This window comes from Schistocerca cancellata, chromosome 2, assembly GCF_023864275.1.
Source record: "Schistocerca cancellata isolate TAMUIC-IGC-003103 chromosome 2, iqSchCanc2.1, whole genome shotgun sequence".
Classification (NCBI taxonomy): Eukaryota; Metazoa; Arthropoda; class Insecta; order Orthoptera; family Acrididae; genus Schistocerca; species Schistocerca cancellata.
The window spans coordinates 139,741,325-139,761,150 of record NC_064627.1 but is presented as its reverse complement, the minus strand read 5'-3'; the positions used below and the strand labels follow the sequence as shown (position 1 = coordinate 139,761,150).

Here is a 19,826-nt window from a genome sequence, read left to right as displayed (position 1 = left end):
GATATCATAATGTGACTTGCTACAGTAATGAGGTACACATTTGGCAGTTTGGACCTGTACCTACAGATTCTCACCCAGAGTAGTCTTGGAGTACATATTGGGAAACCACAGATTAGAACACACTGATATGAAGTTCCTAATCATGTTATGTAAACTTTATAGTCACCAACCCATTCCACTATAGAGGCCATGCCACCTGTCACCATGGATCAACTGACGGGAATTCCAACAATAACCTCTCCTTATCACACTGGCCACAACATGAGATTAACTGACACTCCTCATTTGGGTCTATCAAAGGGATGAGTGAGCTTTTACATGGCCTGGATGGTACAACAATTTCTGACAAAGAATCAATGAACAGCGTGCAAGTGGTGCCTCCATCATGCACTTCACCGCAACGTTGACTGAAAAGTATCTCCTGGGCTTAGAACACAATTTACACAAAAATGTTTCCTCTTTCTTTAATAATCACAAATTTCCTGTCTTTACAGATCTCCAGTCTGCTCTCGAGACTTCATTTCTGCTTTCTGACTGTGATAATGCTCTTTAACATAAAACAGCATCACATTTTAGGTGATCTTAGCAATCAACACATGACAAACGAAAATGAGTTAGCAGCAGAAGCATATTTGCTTAAGGGAGCACATAATCAATAGAAAAAGAAGCATGAGCGAAAAAATAATGAAGCAAACACTACATTACAACCACAAAATAAACACTGTGAGTCATGTCACAGTCAGGAGAGGTCTGAAACATTTTAAACTGTCGAACTGACAACATCTGGAAGCTAAATGAATGACCACTACTAGCTTTTTCTGGAGTGTGTAATATGTCTCCTTACTCACTACCCCTTTCGTTACATTATGGAACTGGGACTTCTGGCTGGGAAACAGTTAACATATCTGGACTCTGTATAACTCCTGAGTGGCTTTCATGTTGTTGGAATTGTGCCTCATACTTCGTACTGTATGGATTACAATTTCTGTTGCCTTGGTATGTGACTTTATTAAGTTAGGTACTAAATTCAACATTCCTCTATAAGTGTGCATATGAATCACTACACTCATTAAAGTATTTGTGTACTTGTGCATTGAAGGAGATAAAGAAAAAGATGATTACTGAACTGTTTCTTTTTAGCAATGCTATAATGCAAAAAATAATATTTATTCACAAAACTCACCCACTGGTTCTACTCGATGGCAAATCAAGTTGAGACACTTGTTCCACTTCCTTTGCTGGCGTGAGGCATAAATCACCATTTGATGAACCATCATCATGGATTTGCCTGGAGCTACAGTAAAACATCAACTATTATATTTTACATTGCAAAAAGTTTCTTTCACTAAACAATCAAATCAATAGATAAACAATATATAAAATAAAATAAAAGCATTTGAATATTAATCCACACAACTACGACTGGGGCAGGTTTAATAGAAATTCTAAAATTCTGGCAATGAAAGCTATGGTTCCTACCTATATCATGGGCAAAATGCAGGGAACAAATAGGTTGCGAAAATATGTGAAAGTTACGCAAAAGGATGAAAAAGTCTGTCAGAACATAAACTAAAGAACTCTTCGTTGAACACAGAGAAAGCCAATAGTTGAAAATCACTTCTCTATATATCAAAATGAAGTTCCATGCTCACTTTCATCTGCATTCATGAGGGAAATTTGTGTATACAGTTTATAAGTATTTCATGCAAACTGCCTGAACTATGAAGATTTAAATGATTAATGGAAAATCTCATATAAAGATGTGAAACAAATACTAACAAAGAGATAGAGGGGCTGGCCAGTACTTACCTCAGCTCAGTACAGCCGATAGATACACATAAAACAGAACCGAAAATTTACGTTCCTAGCTTTCGGAACAAATGTTCCTTCATCGGGGAGGAGAGAGGGGAAAGAAAGGGAAGAAGGGAAAGGAGATTCAGTTACTCACAACCCAGGTTATGAAGCAACAGGGAAAGGAAAATAGGGAGGGTAGCAAGGATGGAGGCATGGTTGTCAGAGGGAAGCCAAAGATATTCTACTGTAAGTACTGTGCCAGCTTCAAACCAAAGAGGATGAATACAGAAGTAAAGAGGTATATAGTATAAAGATAAACACAACTATGTAGGATGAAAAGATGCGTGAATGGCTAAGAGGAAAGGGAAAGAGGAGAAGACTGAAGAGTAAATGGGAGTGAGGTTGTTTAACATAGGTTCAGTCCAGGGGGATGGCGGGATGAAAGGATGTGTTGGAGTGCAAGTTCCCATCTCCGCAGTTCAGAGGGACTGATGTTGGGTGGGAGAAGCCAAATGGCACATACGGTGTAGCAGGTTCCTAGGTCCTTAGAATTATGCTGGAGGGCATGCTCCGCTACTGGGTATTGGGCATCTCCTAGGCGGACAGTTCATCTGTATCCGTTCATGCGTTCAGCCAGTTTAGTTGTTGTCATGCCGATGTAAAAGGCTGTGCAGTGCAGGCATGTCAGTTGATAAATGACATGTGTAGTTTCAGATGTGGCCCTGCCTTGAATTGTGTACGTTTTACCAGTAGCGGGGCTGGAGTAGGTGGTTGTGGGGGGATGCATGGGGCAGGTTTTGCAGCGGGGTCAGTTACAGGGGTAGGAACCGCTGGGTAGAGAAGGTAGTCTGGGAATATTGTAGGGTTTAACAAGGATGTTACGGAGGTTAGGGGGCCGACGAAAGGAAACTCTGGGTGGTGTGGGGAGAATTTTGTCAAGGGATGATCTCATTTCAGGGGTTGACTTGAGAAAATCCTATCCCTGGCGGAGTAATTTGTTGATGTTTTCGAGGCCAGGATAATATTGGGTGACAAGGGGGATGCTTCTGTGTGGTCTGGAGTAGGAACATTGTTGTTGGACGGGGAGGAATGTATTGCTCGAGAGATCTGTTTGTGGACAAGGTCTGCAGGATAGTTGCGGGAGAGGAAAGCACTGGTCAGGTTATTGGTGTAATTGTTGAGGGATTCGTCACTGGAGCAGATACGTTTGCCACAAAAACCTAGGCTGTAGGGAAGGGAGCGTTTGATGTGGAATGGATGGCAGCTATCAAAGTGAAGGTACTGTTGTTTGTTAGTGGGTTTGATATGGACGGAGGTGTGGATGTGAGCTTCAACAAGATGAAGGTCAACATCCAGGAAGTTGGCTTGGGTTTTGGAGAAGGACCAGGTGAAATTCAGATTCGAAAAGGAGTTGAGGTTATGGAGGAAATTAAGGAGTGTTTCTTCACCATGAGTCCAGACCACAAAGATGTCATCTATAAACCTATACCAGGCCAGGGGAAGCAGCTGTTGGGTCTTCAGGAAAGCCTCCTCCATGCGGCCCATGAAGAGGTTGGCATAGAACGGAGCCATCCTGGTTCCCATGGCCGTTCCCCTGATTTGTTTGTAGGTCTGGACTTCAAAAGTGAAGTAATTATGGGTGAGGATGAAGTTGGTAAGTGTGATAAGGAACGAGGTTTTTGGAAGATCTTCGGGTGGGCGTTGGGAGAGGTGGTGCTCAAGGGCAGAGAGACCATGGGTATGTGGAATGTTTGTGTAAAGGGATGTAGCATCTACGGTGACAAGAAAGGTTTCAGGTGGGAGAGGAGTGGGAATGGATTTGAGGCGTTCTAGGAAGTGGTTTGTGTCTTTGATGTAGGATGGGAGTCTGCAGGTGATAGGTTGGGGGTGCTGGTCTACCAGAGCTGAGATACGTTCGGTTGGGGCTTTGAAGCCTGCTACAATGGGACGGCCAGGATGGTTCTCTTTGTGGATTTTGGGTAATAGCTAGAAGGTAGGGGTACGTGGCTCAGATGGAGTGAGTAAGTCTATGGAAGCCGCTGTGAGGCCTTGTGAGGGACCTTGGATTCTTACGATTTTTTGCAGCTCAGCATGGATGGAGGGAATGGGATCCTGGGTAACAGCTTTGTAGGTTGAGGTGTCGGAGAGTTGACGCAGTCCTTTTGCCACATACTCCACACGGCCAAGTACGACAGTTGTGGAGCCTTTATCCGCAGGGAGGATGACAATAGAGCGGTCTATTTTCAGCTCCTTAATGGCACGGGATTCAGCTGAGGTGATGTTGGGGGTTGTCGGGATGTTCTTCAAGAAGGACTGGGAGGCAACACTGGATGTGAGGAATTCCTGAAATGTCTGCAAGGGATGGTTTTGGGGGAGGGGAGGAGGATCCCTTTGAGAAGGCAGTCGGAACTGTTCTAGACAGGGTTCAACACTGGGTCTAGTATTTGGGGGCTGTGTTTGGGTAGTGGAGTGGTATTTCCAGTTGAGGTTCCGGGTGAATGAGAGGAGATCTTTAACCAGGGCAGTGTGGTTGAATTTAGGCGTGGGGCTAAAGGTTAAGCCTTTTGACAGAACAGATGTCTCTGGAGGAGAGAGGGATCTGGATGAGAGGTTTAGGACTGAATTGGGACTGGTGATATGTGGCATTTGACTGTGGTTATAGTTGAGATTTGGTCTGTGTGGGGTATGTGCTGGGATGGGGAGATTGAGTAGGGTGGCTAGGCTAGGTTTGTTGGCTATGAGGGGGGTTTGTTGAAGGTTCTGTTGTGGTTGGTGTTTGTGAGGGATAGGGAGAGGGACCCCACTTCTTAGGTGTTGCACTAGCACTGTGGATAGTTTTTTCAGGTGGTGTGTGGCATGGAACTCAAGTTTGCAGCTGGCTTCTAGGATGATGTTCCTGAGTGTGTTCTCCAAGCAAGGGTTTGAGAGGTGGAGGACTTTGAAGAGAGATAGGAGCTGTTGGGAGTGGTGGTTACATGAATTAGTGTAGAGATTCAGGACAAGTTGGGTAAGGGCTAAGGATTGAAGGTTCTGGAAGTCCAGGAGAGACTGGTGGAAGGAGGAATTGCACCCGGAAATGGGAACTTTTAAGGTAAGCCCTTTAGGGGTAATTCCAAAGGTTAAGCAGGACCGGAGGAAAAGTATGTGGGATTGCAGTTTGGCTACGGTGAATGCATGTTTCCGGAATGAATGTAAATAATGTGGTATAGGATTAGGGTACGTAGTGGGTAACTGGTGGGTAGGGAAATTAAATAACTAAAATTGAAATAGTAATCATAAGAAGGAATAAAACGCGGAGGGAAGGACGAGAAAGAAAGAAATTGTGTTGGTAATGTTCAATACCAAAGGAAGACCACTAAATAAGAAAAATACGGAAAAAGTTGACCAGACCAAGCAAGTATGTCCAGATCAGGGGAAAAGAACACACGTTGCTCAAAAACAGAGATAGCGAGTGGCGAAAAAAAGGATCGCGCGTGCTGCGAAAGAGATCGCGCGTACCGCAAAAAAGATCGCGAGTGCCGCAAAAAGGTCGCGCATGCCGCAAAAACGATCGCGCGTGCCGCAAAAAAGATCGCGCGTGCCGCAAAAAAGTTCACGGGTGCCGCAAAACTGTCCCAAAAAAATTTTCTTGTGGCAGAGAAGGATAGCCAATGGCACAAAAATATCGCCAGCAACAAGAAATCGACGGAAATGGATGATACTGGTAGGTGTGGAAGAGATTGTTGGCAGTGATTGTTGGCTGGAAAACAGCGAATAACGAACGTTAAAACTATGGAATGTTGAATAAATAAATCAATAAATAAAAAAGAGAACAGGACTATAAACGGAACAAGATAATAGGAGGAAGATGAAACTAGCACAGTTGGTGACGAAAATATTTATTTATGTATATATAAAACACTGAAGAAGAGAAAATGTTAAGATGACAGACGTAAGTGATAGCTAACAGAAGTGACAAAACAATGAAGGATGCGGACCATATAGGTGATCTAAATGATTAATGGAAAATCTCATATAAAGATGTGAAACAAATACTAACAAAGAGATAGAGGGGCTTGCCAGTACTTACCTCAGCTCAGTACAGCCGATAGATATACATAAAACAGAACCGAAAATTTACGTTCCTAGCTTTCGGAACAAATGTTCCTTCATCGGGGAGGAGAGAGGGGAAAGAAAGGGAAGAAGGGAAAGGAGATTCAGTTACTCACAACCCAGGTTATGAAGCAACAGGGAAAGGAAAATAGGGAGGGTAGCAAGGATGGAGGCATGGTTGTCAGAGGGAAGCCAAAGATATTCTACTGTAAGTACTGTGCCAGCTTCAAACCAAAGAAGGATGCATACAGAATGGCCGCATGGAGGAGGATTTCCTGAAGACCCAACAGCTGCTTCCCCTGGCCTGGTATAGGTTTATAGATGACATCTTTGTGGTCTGGACTCATGGTGAAGAAACACTCCTTAATTTCCTCCATAACCTCAACTCCTTTTCGAATCTGAATTTCACCTGGTCCTTCTCCAAAACCCAAGCCACCTTCCTGGATATTGACCTCCATCTTGTTGAAGCTCACATCCACACTTCCGTCCACATCAAACCCACAAACAAACAACAGTACCTTCACTTTGATAGCTGCCATCCATTCCACATCAAACGCTCCCTTCCCTACAGCCTAGGTATTCGTGGCAAACGTATCTGCTCCAGTGACGAAACCCTCAACAATTACACCAATAACCTGACCAGTGCTTTCCTCTCCCGCAACTATCCTGCAGACCTTGTTCACAAACAGATCTCTCGAGCAATACATTCCTCCCCGTCCAACAACAATGTTCCTACCCCCAGACCACACAGAAGCATCCCCCTTGTCACCCAATATTATCCTGGCCTCGAAAACATCAACAAATTACTCCGCCAGGGATAGGATTTTCTCAAGTCAACCCCTGAAATGAGATCATCCCTTGACAAAATTCTCCCCACACCACCCAGAGTTTCCTTTCGTCAGCCCCCTAACCTCCGTAACATCCATGTTAAACCCTACAATATTCCCAGACTACCTTCTCTACCCAGCGGTTCCTACACCGGTAACCGACCCCGCTGCAAAACCTGCCCCATGCATCCCCCCACAACCACCTACTCCAGCCCCGCTACTGGTAAAACGTACACAATTCAAGGTAGGGCCACATGTGAAACTACACATGTCATTTATCAACTGACATGCCTGCACTGCACAGCCTTTTACATCGGCATGACAACAACTAAACTGGCTGAGCGCATGAACGGACACAGACGAACTGTCCGCCTAGGAGATGCCCAATACCCAGTAGCGGAGCATGCCCTCCAGCATAATTCTAAGGACCTAGGAACCTGCTACACCGTATGTGCCGTTTGGCTTCTCCCACCCAACATCAGTCCCTCTGAACTGCGGAGATGGGAACTTGCACTCCAACACATCCTTTCATCCCGCCATCCCCCTGGACTGAACCTATGTTAAACAACCTCACTCCCATTTACTCTTCAGTCTTCTCCTCTTTCCCTTTCCTCTTAGCCATTCACGCATCTTTTCATCCTACATAGTTGTGTTTATCTTTATACTATATACCTCTTTACTTCTGTATGCATCCTCTTTGGTTTGAAGCTGGCACAGTACTTACAGTAGAATATCTTTGGCTTCCCTCTGACAACCATGCCTCCATCCTTGCTACCCTCCCTATTTTCCTTTCCCTGTTGCTTCATAACCTGGGTTGTGAGTAACTGAATCTCCTTTCCCTTCTTCCCTTTCTTTCCCCTCTCTCCTCCCCGATGAAGGAGCATTTGTTCCGAAAGCTAGGAACGTAAATTTTCGGTTCTGTTTTATGTGTATCTATCGGCTGTACTGAGCTGAGGTAAGTACTGGCCAGCCCCTCTATCTCTTTGTTAGTATATGAAGATTTAAAGTCTGTTCTGCCCATGTTAAAACCTCTCTTCTTGTAAAGCTTTATTTTGTTCAATTTCTTCTTTGGTGAAGAAAGCAAATTTAATGGTATTAATGCTCTCAGTGCAAAAGCAAAATAGAGCAGACCTACAGCCAGGACAATATGCTTCATGCATTTATGGGAAAAAAGTAGTGGATCTGAAATATCAGTGAGACTTTTGCTAACAGAAGGATGCTTTAATAAGCTCTATCCACACATATGGCCCAGCAAATTCATGTTATTGGCCATCCAGGAGTTGTGATGTTACAAAATAAAAGTGATGTTATTATTCAATGGAAAGTTGGAAATTGAGATTTAGCTTACTGTTTTATCAATCACAATTGGCGTAAGAATCATGGATTGACCATTGTCATAAAATATTGCATTATGAGATGTGAGTAGTTTTTACTTGCAGTTTCACGTGGCTTGAGGCAGTCACAACTAGCGTGCTATTGATTAAGAAATTGCGTTATCGTCTTTCTAATTACCTCATGATCGTAGATACGATCATACCCGGTTGTGAAGTTATTGTTATGACAAAACAATTTCCTAAGGGACCAGAAAGTTCTTAAGGGCGCAAAAACAACTGTAACATCACACAAAAGGGAAATTCAATATTAAAGCTGATGCAAGAAGACGATAAAACAGTTTTCTTTTTTTATCAATGTAACACGCACATTGGACTGCTGATCTTGGTGTCTGTAATATTAGCAAAATGCATAATTAAAATGAAAATAATACTGAGGAGATAATAGGAATGAGCACTGCTAAATCATTCAGTATTCCCAGAACAAATATTTATTATAACTAAAACCTATATTGTACCTTAAGCTTAGTACTACAATGACGGTAGATTTTTATGTCCGTATCATGTCCATTGAGCGCTCTTTTATATAGCCATTGTCTTCTTTGAGTCGCTCGTGCGTCGTCACGGTAAGTTATAACAGTTCTTTACACTTCACTCAAACTTAGATATAACACGTTTTTATACATTTAGTAAAAATTAGATCAGACTGCCACAAATCTGTGTCCGTCTTACTTGAGAAAAACAGTACAAGTCTTTTTAGTGCTCAAGGCTTCATTTGTTCTCCAGCGAACAAAATAGTGAAGAATCGCATATCTACCCGTATTTATCTGTTTATATTGCCGCCCAAAGACGACGAATTAGATTATTTACAAAATTCCACCGTCGCTATGCGATGCCTTATTATACATTAATCACTATTTATAAACAAGTATTTGCCTTCTGGCTGAAAGTATTAACTACTCGTATTTGCTGTTTTAATGAAGTCAAAAATAGCGAATATCACACATGCAAACTGGCTGAACTATGAAGATTTAAAGTCTGTTCTGCCCGTGTTAAAACCTCTTTTCTTGTAAAGCTTTATTTTGTTCAATTTCTTCTTTGCTGAAGAAAGCAAATTTAATAGCATTAATGCTCTCAGTGCAAAAGCAAAATAGAGCAGACCTACAGCCAGGACAATATGCTTCATGCATTAATGGAAAAAAAGTAGTGGAGCTGAAATATCTGTGAGACTTTTGCTAACAGAACAATGCTTTAATAAGCTCTATCCACCCATATGGCCCAGCAAATTCATGTTATTGGCCATCCAGGAGTGACAGGTGCTGGGTTCCGGAACAGCAAATTACTGCAGTTATTCCAGCAGCCTCAGTGACATCATTGGCCAGCAGTATAGTTTTCCTCATTAAATGCTACAGGAAATTAATGGAAACTGTAAAAGATTCAAATAGCTTGAAGTAAACATAAGCTTAGGATACTAAAAGATACCACACATGGCTTTGGACTCTTACACTTAAAAGCACTTTGGACCCTGTTAAAGAAACCCTTACAGGTTTGGGAACCATTGGTAAAGAAAGCCAACCGTTGCTGCTGTTGCACAACTATTAGGCGTTGTCCCTATGACAATGAGAATGCTAGTTTTCTCACTTTAAAAGAAACCAGCAGCAGTTAAGCACGACATTTATACAACTGTTGATCAGTATACTAATGTTCCACATAAACCCCAAACTATGCAAACACAGAATATGTTATATTTTTAACCATTATTAAACTATCACATCAACAGCATTGCAAAATAAAAAGTTACAGCCAAAATTCTCTGTAATATGAATACTTTCCAAAAGATATTTGGCAGACTGCTATGAACTTCACCACTGTGACAATGGTGTAAGACTTGAAGGCAGTTCATATGATGTGTGTTGCAGCTGTTACACAACAGTTTTACTACCATTATGTCCATTGCCTTGAAGTTTATAACCAGTTTGGTTATGTAGTTGCTACAGCAGAAAAACAGGCCGAAATACGTCATGATGAGTCATGACAAATGACACCCACCCTCCTTTCTTAAAAAGTTTTCTGAGTACTTCTAACCCAGTCTCACTTCCCTATAGTCTAAATGGTGTAAGAAGCCTCTCCGACAGTTCGCAGAACTGTTGCTAGCTTTCAAATGTGGAGCTCTAATGGCTATCAACCAAGACAGAACCCATCCATAGAGCTTTCACAACACTATGGCATTGCCACAGAGGCACGTCCGCAAAGCTGCTGTGCTCAGCACATTGCAACTACGAGGGATCAACTTATGCTGCCTCAACTTCAGTCATCAGAACTTGTGATTTACCTTCCCCTGAAAGTACTAAACAATTTTAGAACATAATAAAAGATATCTGATATTATTTAAGAACCAGAAGAAGATGGGCATTTTTAGGTGGTCCAGAAAATGGTTTTTCTAATGAAAGTGGTTCAAGAGAGTTTGCAGAGTGGGCGGGGGGGGGGGGGGGGGGGTTTGAAGGTGGGCGGAAGATACGTGTTTTGGCTTTTATAGAAGGAGTGTGAGCTTTGTCCCCATTTAGTAATCTATTGGCAAGCAGCATGAGAATGAATTATATATTTTAAGACCTTGTACTGTCATGTGCAAAGTATCTGGTTTATCCTAAAATTACTCACAGAGATACAAAAAGCTAAACTCCAAAGGTTTTTCAAGATTCACCTTATCCATATCAAAATTGCTCAAAAAAGCTTTTATTACTACTTTGATTAAGACAGAGCAAAAATTTGTACAAGATGGCATAGTTTTATTGCTTTCAGGAAAATATTACATGAGATATTATGTCTCAAAATTGCCGAAAACACAAGGGGGCATTGTTGAAAGCTGCACTATACATCAAAAATATGACTATATCTCTGCAAGTATTGAACTGGTGATGGTGAAACTGGAAATGTGTAAATGTTCATGTAACATTTCATCAAAATCCATGATGAACATGGGGGAACCCAAACACCATTTGGCACGGAATGACCCTGTTTCCTGTTACATGTTTATATACACACAATGAATGCCTTTCCCTCATTATACATGCTGCTCCAACTACGAATTTCCATTATTGCAGTTACAGACTCTTGAAATCGCAACTGTGCTGTATAAACTCAGTTCGTATTGCCCTTGCTTTTTTTGCTGACCCGTGGCCATGCACATCACACATTGCCAGAATCCTACCCATCAGCAGGTATACATGTCAATCGATACTCTATGCAGCCAATACGAGCCAGCCATGAGCGGCCCAGGCCCCCCGCCACCTGCCTCCGTAGCATGACTAATACATGGGTGTAACAGCTATAAATGTAGATATTTCTATTGGTGACTGAGGACAGTGTACTGAAAACATTAAATTGGTATTTACATCATTTGCAGACTAATAATTACAGCTTTTATGATTTTAGGTTGGGTAATACCTCCTAGTACATGGGCCAAGAGCAAGACATTAATGCTTATTTTCCTCCGGGCAGCAGGTCAGTTGTAGAAATGTGGCCACCTGGACACAGAATGTTTAGTCTCTCCTGACATGTGGTGCAATTATGACTGTGCAGAAAAGTGAGGTTGTAAAGCTAGTGATGTGTTTGTGGGAAGACCGCTCGACGGAGAGAAAAGCAAACAGAAAACTCATGTATGTACATAATAAGGTACCACATATAAAAATATCTGCACTTATACCGGCTACACCCTGTATATTATATGAAATGTTGGGTATGTCAAAGCCTTTCACTTACTGTCATATTTATAAAAAATAAAAATAAATTAAAAACACAGTAGTAAGTAAATTCTGTGATCAAAAAATTTCAGTATCTTGTCATAATTAGAATCAATAATTCCCCAGTAGGTACTTGGAAATGTACCTTAAAAATGTTGATGCTCTATTGAGCTTCTGCGTCAGACATAAAGAAGGGATTATTGTTTTGTGATGATTTTGATGTAAGCTACTTAAAAGAATCTTAAAGAAACGATTGTCTACAGGTGCTATCAGCTATTTATATTTTAGTAGCTTAACTTCACTACTCGAGTAGCTCAAGTTTGTAGTAAACTGACAGATAATGTATTCATGCAACATATTGAAATAAAATACCTAAGATAAATTGCCATACTGCTCAAGAACTCAACTTAAATGCATTAGGAAATGAGCTACCAGCCAAAAACATATTTACACATTTGTAGGCAGTAAAACTGACAGTCTGATGCTAACTAAAAAGTGATTTAATATGAAAACAACAGTGGTGAAAGAAGAAGAGAAGCCGAAACCTCTGAAAAGTCAAGTTATGAATCGGACACAAGGAAATTATAGACTGATTTGAATAGAGATAAAGAGAGGAGAGAACTTAAAACCAACAAAAATAAATACGCAATCACGCAACTGAAATTACAAATTGGTTGGTTTAAGCTGATTAACTGTAGAAACGAAGGAAGTTGTGCAACATAAACCTCAGCAGTGGTCAGCAATTTGCACAAGAATAATGCTGAATATTGTAAGTGTTTTTATTACAAACATCTTCAGAAAGAGTGTCAACTGAGGTACCAAAGATATGTACTGTCTCTTAAAAACAAGACTGCAACATCGGAAGTACTGCTCCAGTATAAACTAAACACTGACATAATGTGCATTACTGAAAAACTGCTACACAGTGGTTAAATCACATTAACTTCACTAGCAGAAATTATAATTTTGAGCTTAGTAGGAAATCCTCCACTGATGATGGTACTGCTATTTTTGTAAAAAAGCAGATAAATTTCAATGGAGTAAATAGAAGTTAAATTACCCTAATAGAAAAGGATTTTTAGTTATCGGCAAACAAACTACTAGAACTTAACATCAATCATATCAGAGGGATATTCAATCATGAAAACTAATTAATTATGAGAGATAAATGCTTGCCATCACTAACTTTCATGAGTCAAAATGTGTGGTTCTTCTATTAAAAACACAAATAAAAGTGAAAAGAACACATTGCCTAGCTTCAGAACTCACAGTTTCTGTTTCAGTGACGAAATACGAGGTGCATTCAAGTTCTAAGGCCTCCGATTTTTTTTCTAATTAACTACTCACCCGAAATCAATGAAACTGGCGTTACTTCTCGATGTAATCACCCTGCAGACGTACACATTTTTCACAACGCTGACACCATGATTCCATGGCAGCGGCGAAGGCTTCTTTAGGAGTGTGTTTTGACCACTGGAAAACCGCTGAGGCAATAGCAGCACGGCTGGTGAATGTGCGGCCACGGAGAGTGTCTTTCATTGTTGGAAAAAGCCAAAAGTCACTAGGAGCCAGGTCAGGTGAGTAGGGAGCATGAGGAATCACTTCAAAGTTGTTATCACAAAGAAACTGTTGCGTAACGTTAGCTCGATGTGCGGGTGCGTTGTCTCGGTGAATCAGCACACGCCCAGCCCTTCCCGGACGTTTTTGTTGCAGTGCAGGAAGGAATTTGTTCTTCAAAACATTTTCGTAGGATGCGCCTGTTACCGTAGTGCCCTTTGGAACGCAATGAGTAAGGATTACGCCCTCACTGTCCCAGAACATGGACACCATCATTTTTTCAGCACTGGCGGTTACCCGAAATTTTTTTGGTGGCGGTGAATCTGTGTGCTTCCATTGAGCTGCCAGGCGATTTTTCTGGATTGAAAAATGGCATCCATGTCTCATCCATTGTCACAACCGACGAAAAGAAAGTCCCATTCATGCTGTCGTTGCGCGTCAACATTGCTCGGCAACATGCCACACGGGCAGCCGTGTGGTCGTCCGTCAGCATTCGTGGCACCCACCTGGATGACACTTGTCGCATTTTCAGGTCGTCATGCAGGATTGTGTGCACAGAACCCACAGAAATGCCAACTCTGGAGGTGATCTGTTCAACAGTCATTCGGCAATCCCCCAAAACAATTCTCTCCACTTTCTCGATCATGTCGTCAGACCGACTTGTGCGAGCCCGAGGTTGTTTCGGTTTGTTGTCACACGATGTTCTGCCTTCATTAAACTGTCGCACCCACGAACGCACTTTCGACACATCCATAACTCTGTCACCACATGTCTCCTTCAACTGTCGATGAATTTCAATTGGTTTTACACCACGCAAATTCAGAAAACGAATGATTGCACGCTGTTCAAGTAAGGAAAACGTCGCAATTTTAAGTATTTAAAACAGTTCTCATTCTCGCCGCTGGTGGTAAAATTCTATCTGTCGTACGGTGCTGCCATCTCTGGGACGTACTGACAATGAACACGGCCTCATTTTAAAACAATGCGAATGTTTCTCTCTCTTTCCAGTCCAGAGAAAAAAAAAAATCGGAGGCCTTAGAACTTGAATGCACCTCGTAGCTTAGAGAAGGTCAAAAAGGAAGAGAACGTCACTCAGTTCTCAGGCTGAGGATAGACAAAATATTTCCATGTGCAACACACCATTATTTCAAGATACTTTCCCACGAACAATCAAATATGCCATCTTTTTGGTCTTCTATAAAGATGAATATTAAACAAAAATCTTTATGTGAGACATTCCACTGTGAGCTACAAAAGACTTGCAACGAATGTTCTGTTGATAAACATGGCTCAAAAGCATTCCAATCTAGTAACTACCAGTAAGTCTCATTCCTTAGATCATTTTTAAACATTTTAGAGAAGGTAATGTTCTGTGTACACAGAACAAGAGCTATATGGCAATACCACTATCCCAAAATAATGTATTCAAGGATTGTCACCATCTGTGATAGACCGAGCAAGGTGGCGCATTGGTTAGCACACTGGATTCGCATTCGGGAGGACGAGGGTTCAATCCCGCGTCCGGCCATCCCGATTTAGGTTTTCCGTGATTTCCCTATATCGCTCCAGGCAAATGCCGGGACGGTTCGTTTGAAAGGGCACGGCCGACTTCCTTCCCCGTCCTTCCCTAATCCGATGAGACCAATGACCTCGCTGTTTGGTCTCTTCCCCCAAACAACCTAATCTAACCTAACCATCTTTGATGTTACATATCACTCTGAAGAGCAATGGTGCAACCATAAGTTTATGTAATGGATAAAACTATTGAAGAAGTTGGAGCATAAGATGTAGCCCACGACTGCAACAAGCCTGTAAGCAGACAGCGGGTTCTGGTCATTGAATTGTATCACCAGCTTCTAAGTTGTCAGACAACAAGTGCTGAAACCATGCCACAACCCGTGGACATCGGAAACAGCCAGCCATTGCCCATGCTTAATCACCACCCCTCAACAGCTGAACTTCCGTGACACTCTTCTGGGCGTTAATGCCCCAAAACCGGTCTTCGAGAAGCCCCTCTGTTTTGACTGACTTTTATGTCATTGACATGCACTGCTGATTACTCTTGCCATTGCTCTGTTCCAGAAGTTTCCGAGTGACACCAAAATGTCACACCTTCCTCAACTGTCAGAACATGGAAGCAGTATTTAACAGCAGCCATACTAGCCCGTCAGTGTGTTTGGCCAGCTGTGCGCCAGCACTGTAATTCTGCCACCACTGGGCTGCGAAGGAGGGACCTCTGCCTGTCTGCAAAGCCCAGGCAGCCAGCACCGTTCTAGCCGCTGCTTCCTGGGGATCCCTCGCCATTGCCACAAATCAGTCAGCAGTTCAGAGTCACATTCTGTGCAGCACTGTGAGCCTCCACTATGCTGGCCAACATCGTCTGCTGTATGCCATGTGCAGTCTCTGCATCATTGGCGAGCCAATTCTCCACTGTGAATGCAGCTAACCTCTTTGTGTCTACAGCTATTACCTCACCGGCCACTACAGCACCGAATATTATGTCAAGAAGAAAATCCACTTGACTGAGTGTACTACCAGGATGGAACAATTAAAGATTTGTTGTGTTTCTTCTCATGTCGATTCTAGCCACTTCTAACCAATTAAATGGTGGAATACAACTTTACAGATTAGTAAAAAAGCAATAAAGTAGTAATGTTGTATCCTTACCCTCTTCTGCTGCTGTCCACATTCCCTATTTTTGGCAGTGAACTCAACCCACGATCAAACAAATATTTTTCATATTACATTTACCTTTCCAACAACAATACTCGAAAACAATGAAACGATATAATAAATTATTATATAGGAGAGTGCAGCTACAGGGCAAATTTATTATTTATTTTCACATGGCAAGACACGTCAAGAGACGACGTGTGTCTTAGAGGTGGTATTGCGATCGCAGTAACTTTGCGAGAGGAAGTACCTGCGCGGGTGCAATACTGACACTCCATGTATTTCTGGCCTACATAGGAGAAGCAGGTCATCCTAGGATTAAAGCCACACTGGAGCAATGATGATATAAACCTTGGGAGACAAATGAATATTGAATTGCAACTATTATTAGCAACTTTATATCAGAATTGTACATTCACATTCTGAATTACGATGTTCTCTACAAAGTGTTCTTTAAGAATTAAGTATTTGCTGTAGGAAGATCGGAGTATTACTATTAAAACTATATGGCACTATATTTGAGAACTATCATCATATTTATTTCGAGAAAGATAGATATTGTGATCAACCATACTCTTCCAGACAATACTGCATAATTAAGTGAAGAAGCACATAACTGATGCATCCACAGACAACTAAATGCAAGTAGAATAACATTTAACACTTGTAGGGAAGCAGCCTACTCACGCTGTAGTAAATTCACATCAGTTTCCATTGTGTGCCAGCCAGTCTGCTGTAACTAGCTCTGACGTCATAAATGTTGCGCAATACCTTAAAATTCAAGCAAATGATCTGAAACTTTTCCAGCATGTAAGGAATAATACTAAATTAATGTGTATTAAATATCAGTTCGATAACTTCAGCCATTTTTGTAATTTGGACGTTTTTCTAAAAAAATAATTGGCGCAACAGAAAGGAGCTAGAGACTTCAAAATTTATATTTAGACTCATCTGTCATAATGATTTAATAAAAACAGTACTTTGGATTTCACAGGTTAAGACTTTAGTGGAAATTCATGATTTTCTGGTTTTCATCTCAAAACTGAAGGAAGCAAGATAGATTAAGTAGGCTAATGAATAAGACTAGGATGTTTAGATTTAAATAGGTTGGAGGTCCGCTATGACTATGAAGATGTGAAAAGTTTCTTTTGAATACCTATAAAATTATAGCGATAGCGGATCTCAAAAGGACCAGTTCAGAGCTCACCTGCTGCGTGCAGCGTAACTTAATTATTTCTCTCGCCCAAGATATTTAACTTAGCCACGTCATAATTTTATTATAAATACTTACCTGCGTGCTAAATGCACGATTAAATTAACAGCTTCATAAGCCATCAGCAAAAGAAGCTATAAATTATTATGTAACTTGAAGTGGTGCGTTACTAGCCCAGCGGCCAGTCGTGAGAGCCAAGTTAGAGCCGGCGTTCTCTTAGCCGTCCGCACCGCGGCTATATATATAAGAGCACTGCGCGAGTAAGGAAGGCCCCAGTTCTCTCCAGACGCTGAATAGCACGTCAGCTGTGTCGGGAGTCGCTTCGCTACGGTAGCGCTGCTACAAACAGCCTCGGGTGCCGTATTGAGTTACGATGTATACGCGTAACTGTGAAAACATTTCAAATGAAGGATTATTTTGGAATGATTTTCATTGTCTAGCTTCAGTTTGCGTGTTGTTGTATTTTCACGTGCCGTCGCGGGACAGACATTCTACCAATCATTTTAAGTTACGTTGTGCAAGACGCGACAGTTGGCTGCGACTGCGACGCTGCCCCCTCCTCTTTTCCCACCCTGGCAGACGGCGAAACGGCCGCAAGACGACTGGAGTCGTCGCCGTTTCCCAAGCTGCGGTCGGCGGCGGCGGATTCAAATGCATAAGAAAAATAAGAATTCCGATTTTCTTGCTGTAAAAAATACTGTATGTTAATGCAACAAAGTTACATCGGCTCCCAGAGTTAGTTTTTCGATACAGATTCTGCTTTTACTTTAAAAAATTGAAAAGTATCTCTTCCGGTTTTGCGTGTTTTTTTCGCTGTATATTACTTCTCTATCACTTGTGAGGAAAGTAAAAGGCACAAAAAATTGATGTTTGCGTATCTTACAGTTTCACATCACAGCTTGATAATGAGGTGTCTATTTTTCCGATATTCGTCACAGTTATCCCGATACTTAATTTACAAGTAACCTACTGCATAAAATTTGAATTGTGTACAGTGAAAAATGTGGTCGCTGGCTACTTTACGTATGGTTTACGTTAGGTCATACATCGTTGCCGATGAAAAGAAGCTAGCATATTGAAATTATTTTTAAAGTTGAGATCAGAGTGATATCGAACTCCGTTACCGAGATTTGGACTCATATATCTCCGGGAGTGTCGCGACTAGCCGCCAGTTCTATCGACGCGCAACGAGAATCGTGTGGTCATCACACGATAGAGAATGCATTTGTTTTGTTTCGCTGACACATTTGGACCTAATGAAACCATTTTATGTCATATTTCTCCGGTATGAGTTACTAATATTTCTCCATATGCTCTTGACAATTTCATTTAAAATGCCACGAAATGTAGGTTTCTTAAACCCAAGTGATCAAGCAGAACCCATTTTCGTGGTTTTGCTGAGGCATCTGAACCTGTTCCAAGCTTTCTTTCTCGTTTATTTCTCTGATACGAGTCCCGAATATTCCTCCATCTTGTTTTTGCACATTTCACCTAAAATTCCAATGAAAGATAAGTTTATTAACAATAAGCGCACACTTGCGTCATTGCATTGTTTCAAGTTCCTGACAACAAGATAAGGTTACACCTTAAACATCTCTAGAATTTTCATTCTGAACGTCTACAGTATACACTGGCAGAAATGTGGAAGAAATAATGTCCGTGCTTGTTCACAAAATTTCCTCAAATTATACTTGTCAGTTTCTCCCATGCAGAAACTTTTGGAACAAGCTAAGGCAACTTTCATAGCCGACTGAGTCTTTATTCCCATCCAAATGAACTTCCATATTCATATATTCTGACAGCATACATCGTTATGGATGACATGAACATTTAATCTTGCCAAGCTGCACTCAAAAGATGACTCCAGGATTTACAAAAGACGAATTTCAATTGTGAACTGTGTCAGACCAGAAGTGCCTTGTAAAACAGTAGTGCACTTTTTTGAGCACCATCTTCTACCAATGAATTGAAGCGAATGTGACAAATTACTTATTGCAGCGTACTGTTTGCGCAATCTGTTGAGAAACGCCTTCCTCAAAAACGAGCATCTATTGATTACAGAAAGCTGTACAACAATCTGGTGGAGGTTTTTCACAACTAGAAGGTATCATCAAGACACCAATCTACCGTTTACTTTCAAAGTGAAGGTATTGTAAAATGTAACTTTCTCGTTGTACTTTAGATTGTTCATTTTATAATGTACTTGACGTTTTCAAATTTTATTGTCACAAAAAAGAGTAATGCGAAAATTGACCTTCAAGTTCATTTTCATCATTCTAATTCTACATCTGCATGGATTATACTGATTTTCATAACAGGCCTGAAAAATTTGCATTAATGGGAAAATATTATATATTTCTCTCACCTGCCAGTTTCAACTGTGCACCAATTTCTTCCCAAATTCTGTCTCTAAACATAGTGTCTCTATATTTAGGGTTCTTCAGAATCGTAAAGGCAAGGATGTTGCGAGACCAGCTCACAGAGCATCACATCCTGTGAGTGGCTCATTTCAGTTTTCCTTGACTGGCTCGACATCTTTCTGGCAGCCGTACGTCTTTGTGTCGTGCGACTCCCGTCGCAACACTGCTCACTGGTGCAG

At 41.4% G+C, this 19,826-nt stretch overlaps 1 protein-coding gene across 1 annotated transcript in view; it reads right to left on the bottom strand.

The window, feature by feature from the left end:
* LOC126151896 (uncharacterized) overlaps nucleotides 1-19,826 on the bottom strand; it is a 279,605-nt gene that overhangs the window by 220,059 nt on the left and 39,720 nt on the right. Inside the window, exon 2 of the mRNA XM_049915972.1 lies at nucleotides 1,184-1,294. Coding sequence (XP_049771929.1) covers nucleotides 1,184-1,294 — 111 coding nt within the window. The remainder of the gene's footprint in view (nucleotides 1-1,183; nucleotides 1,295-19,826) is intronic.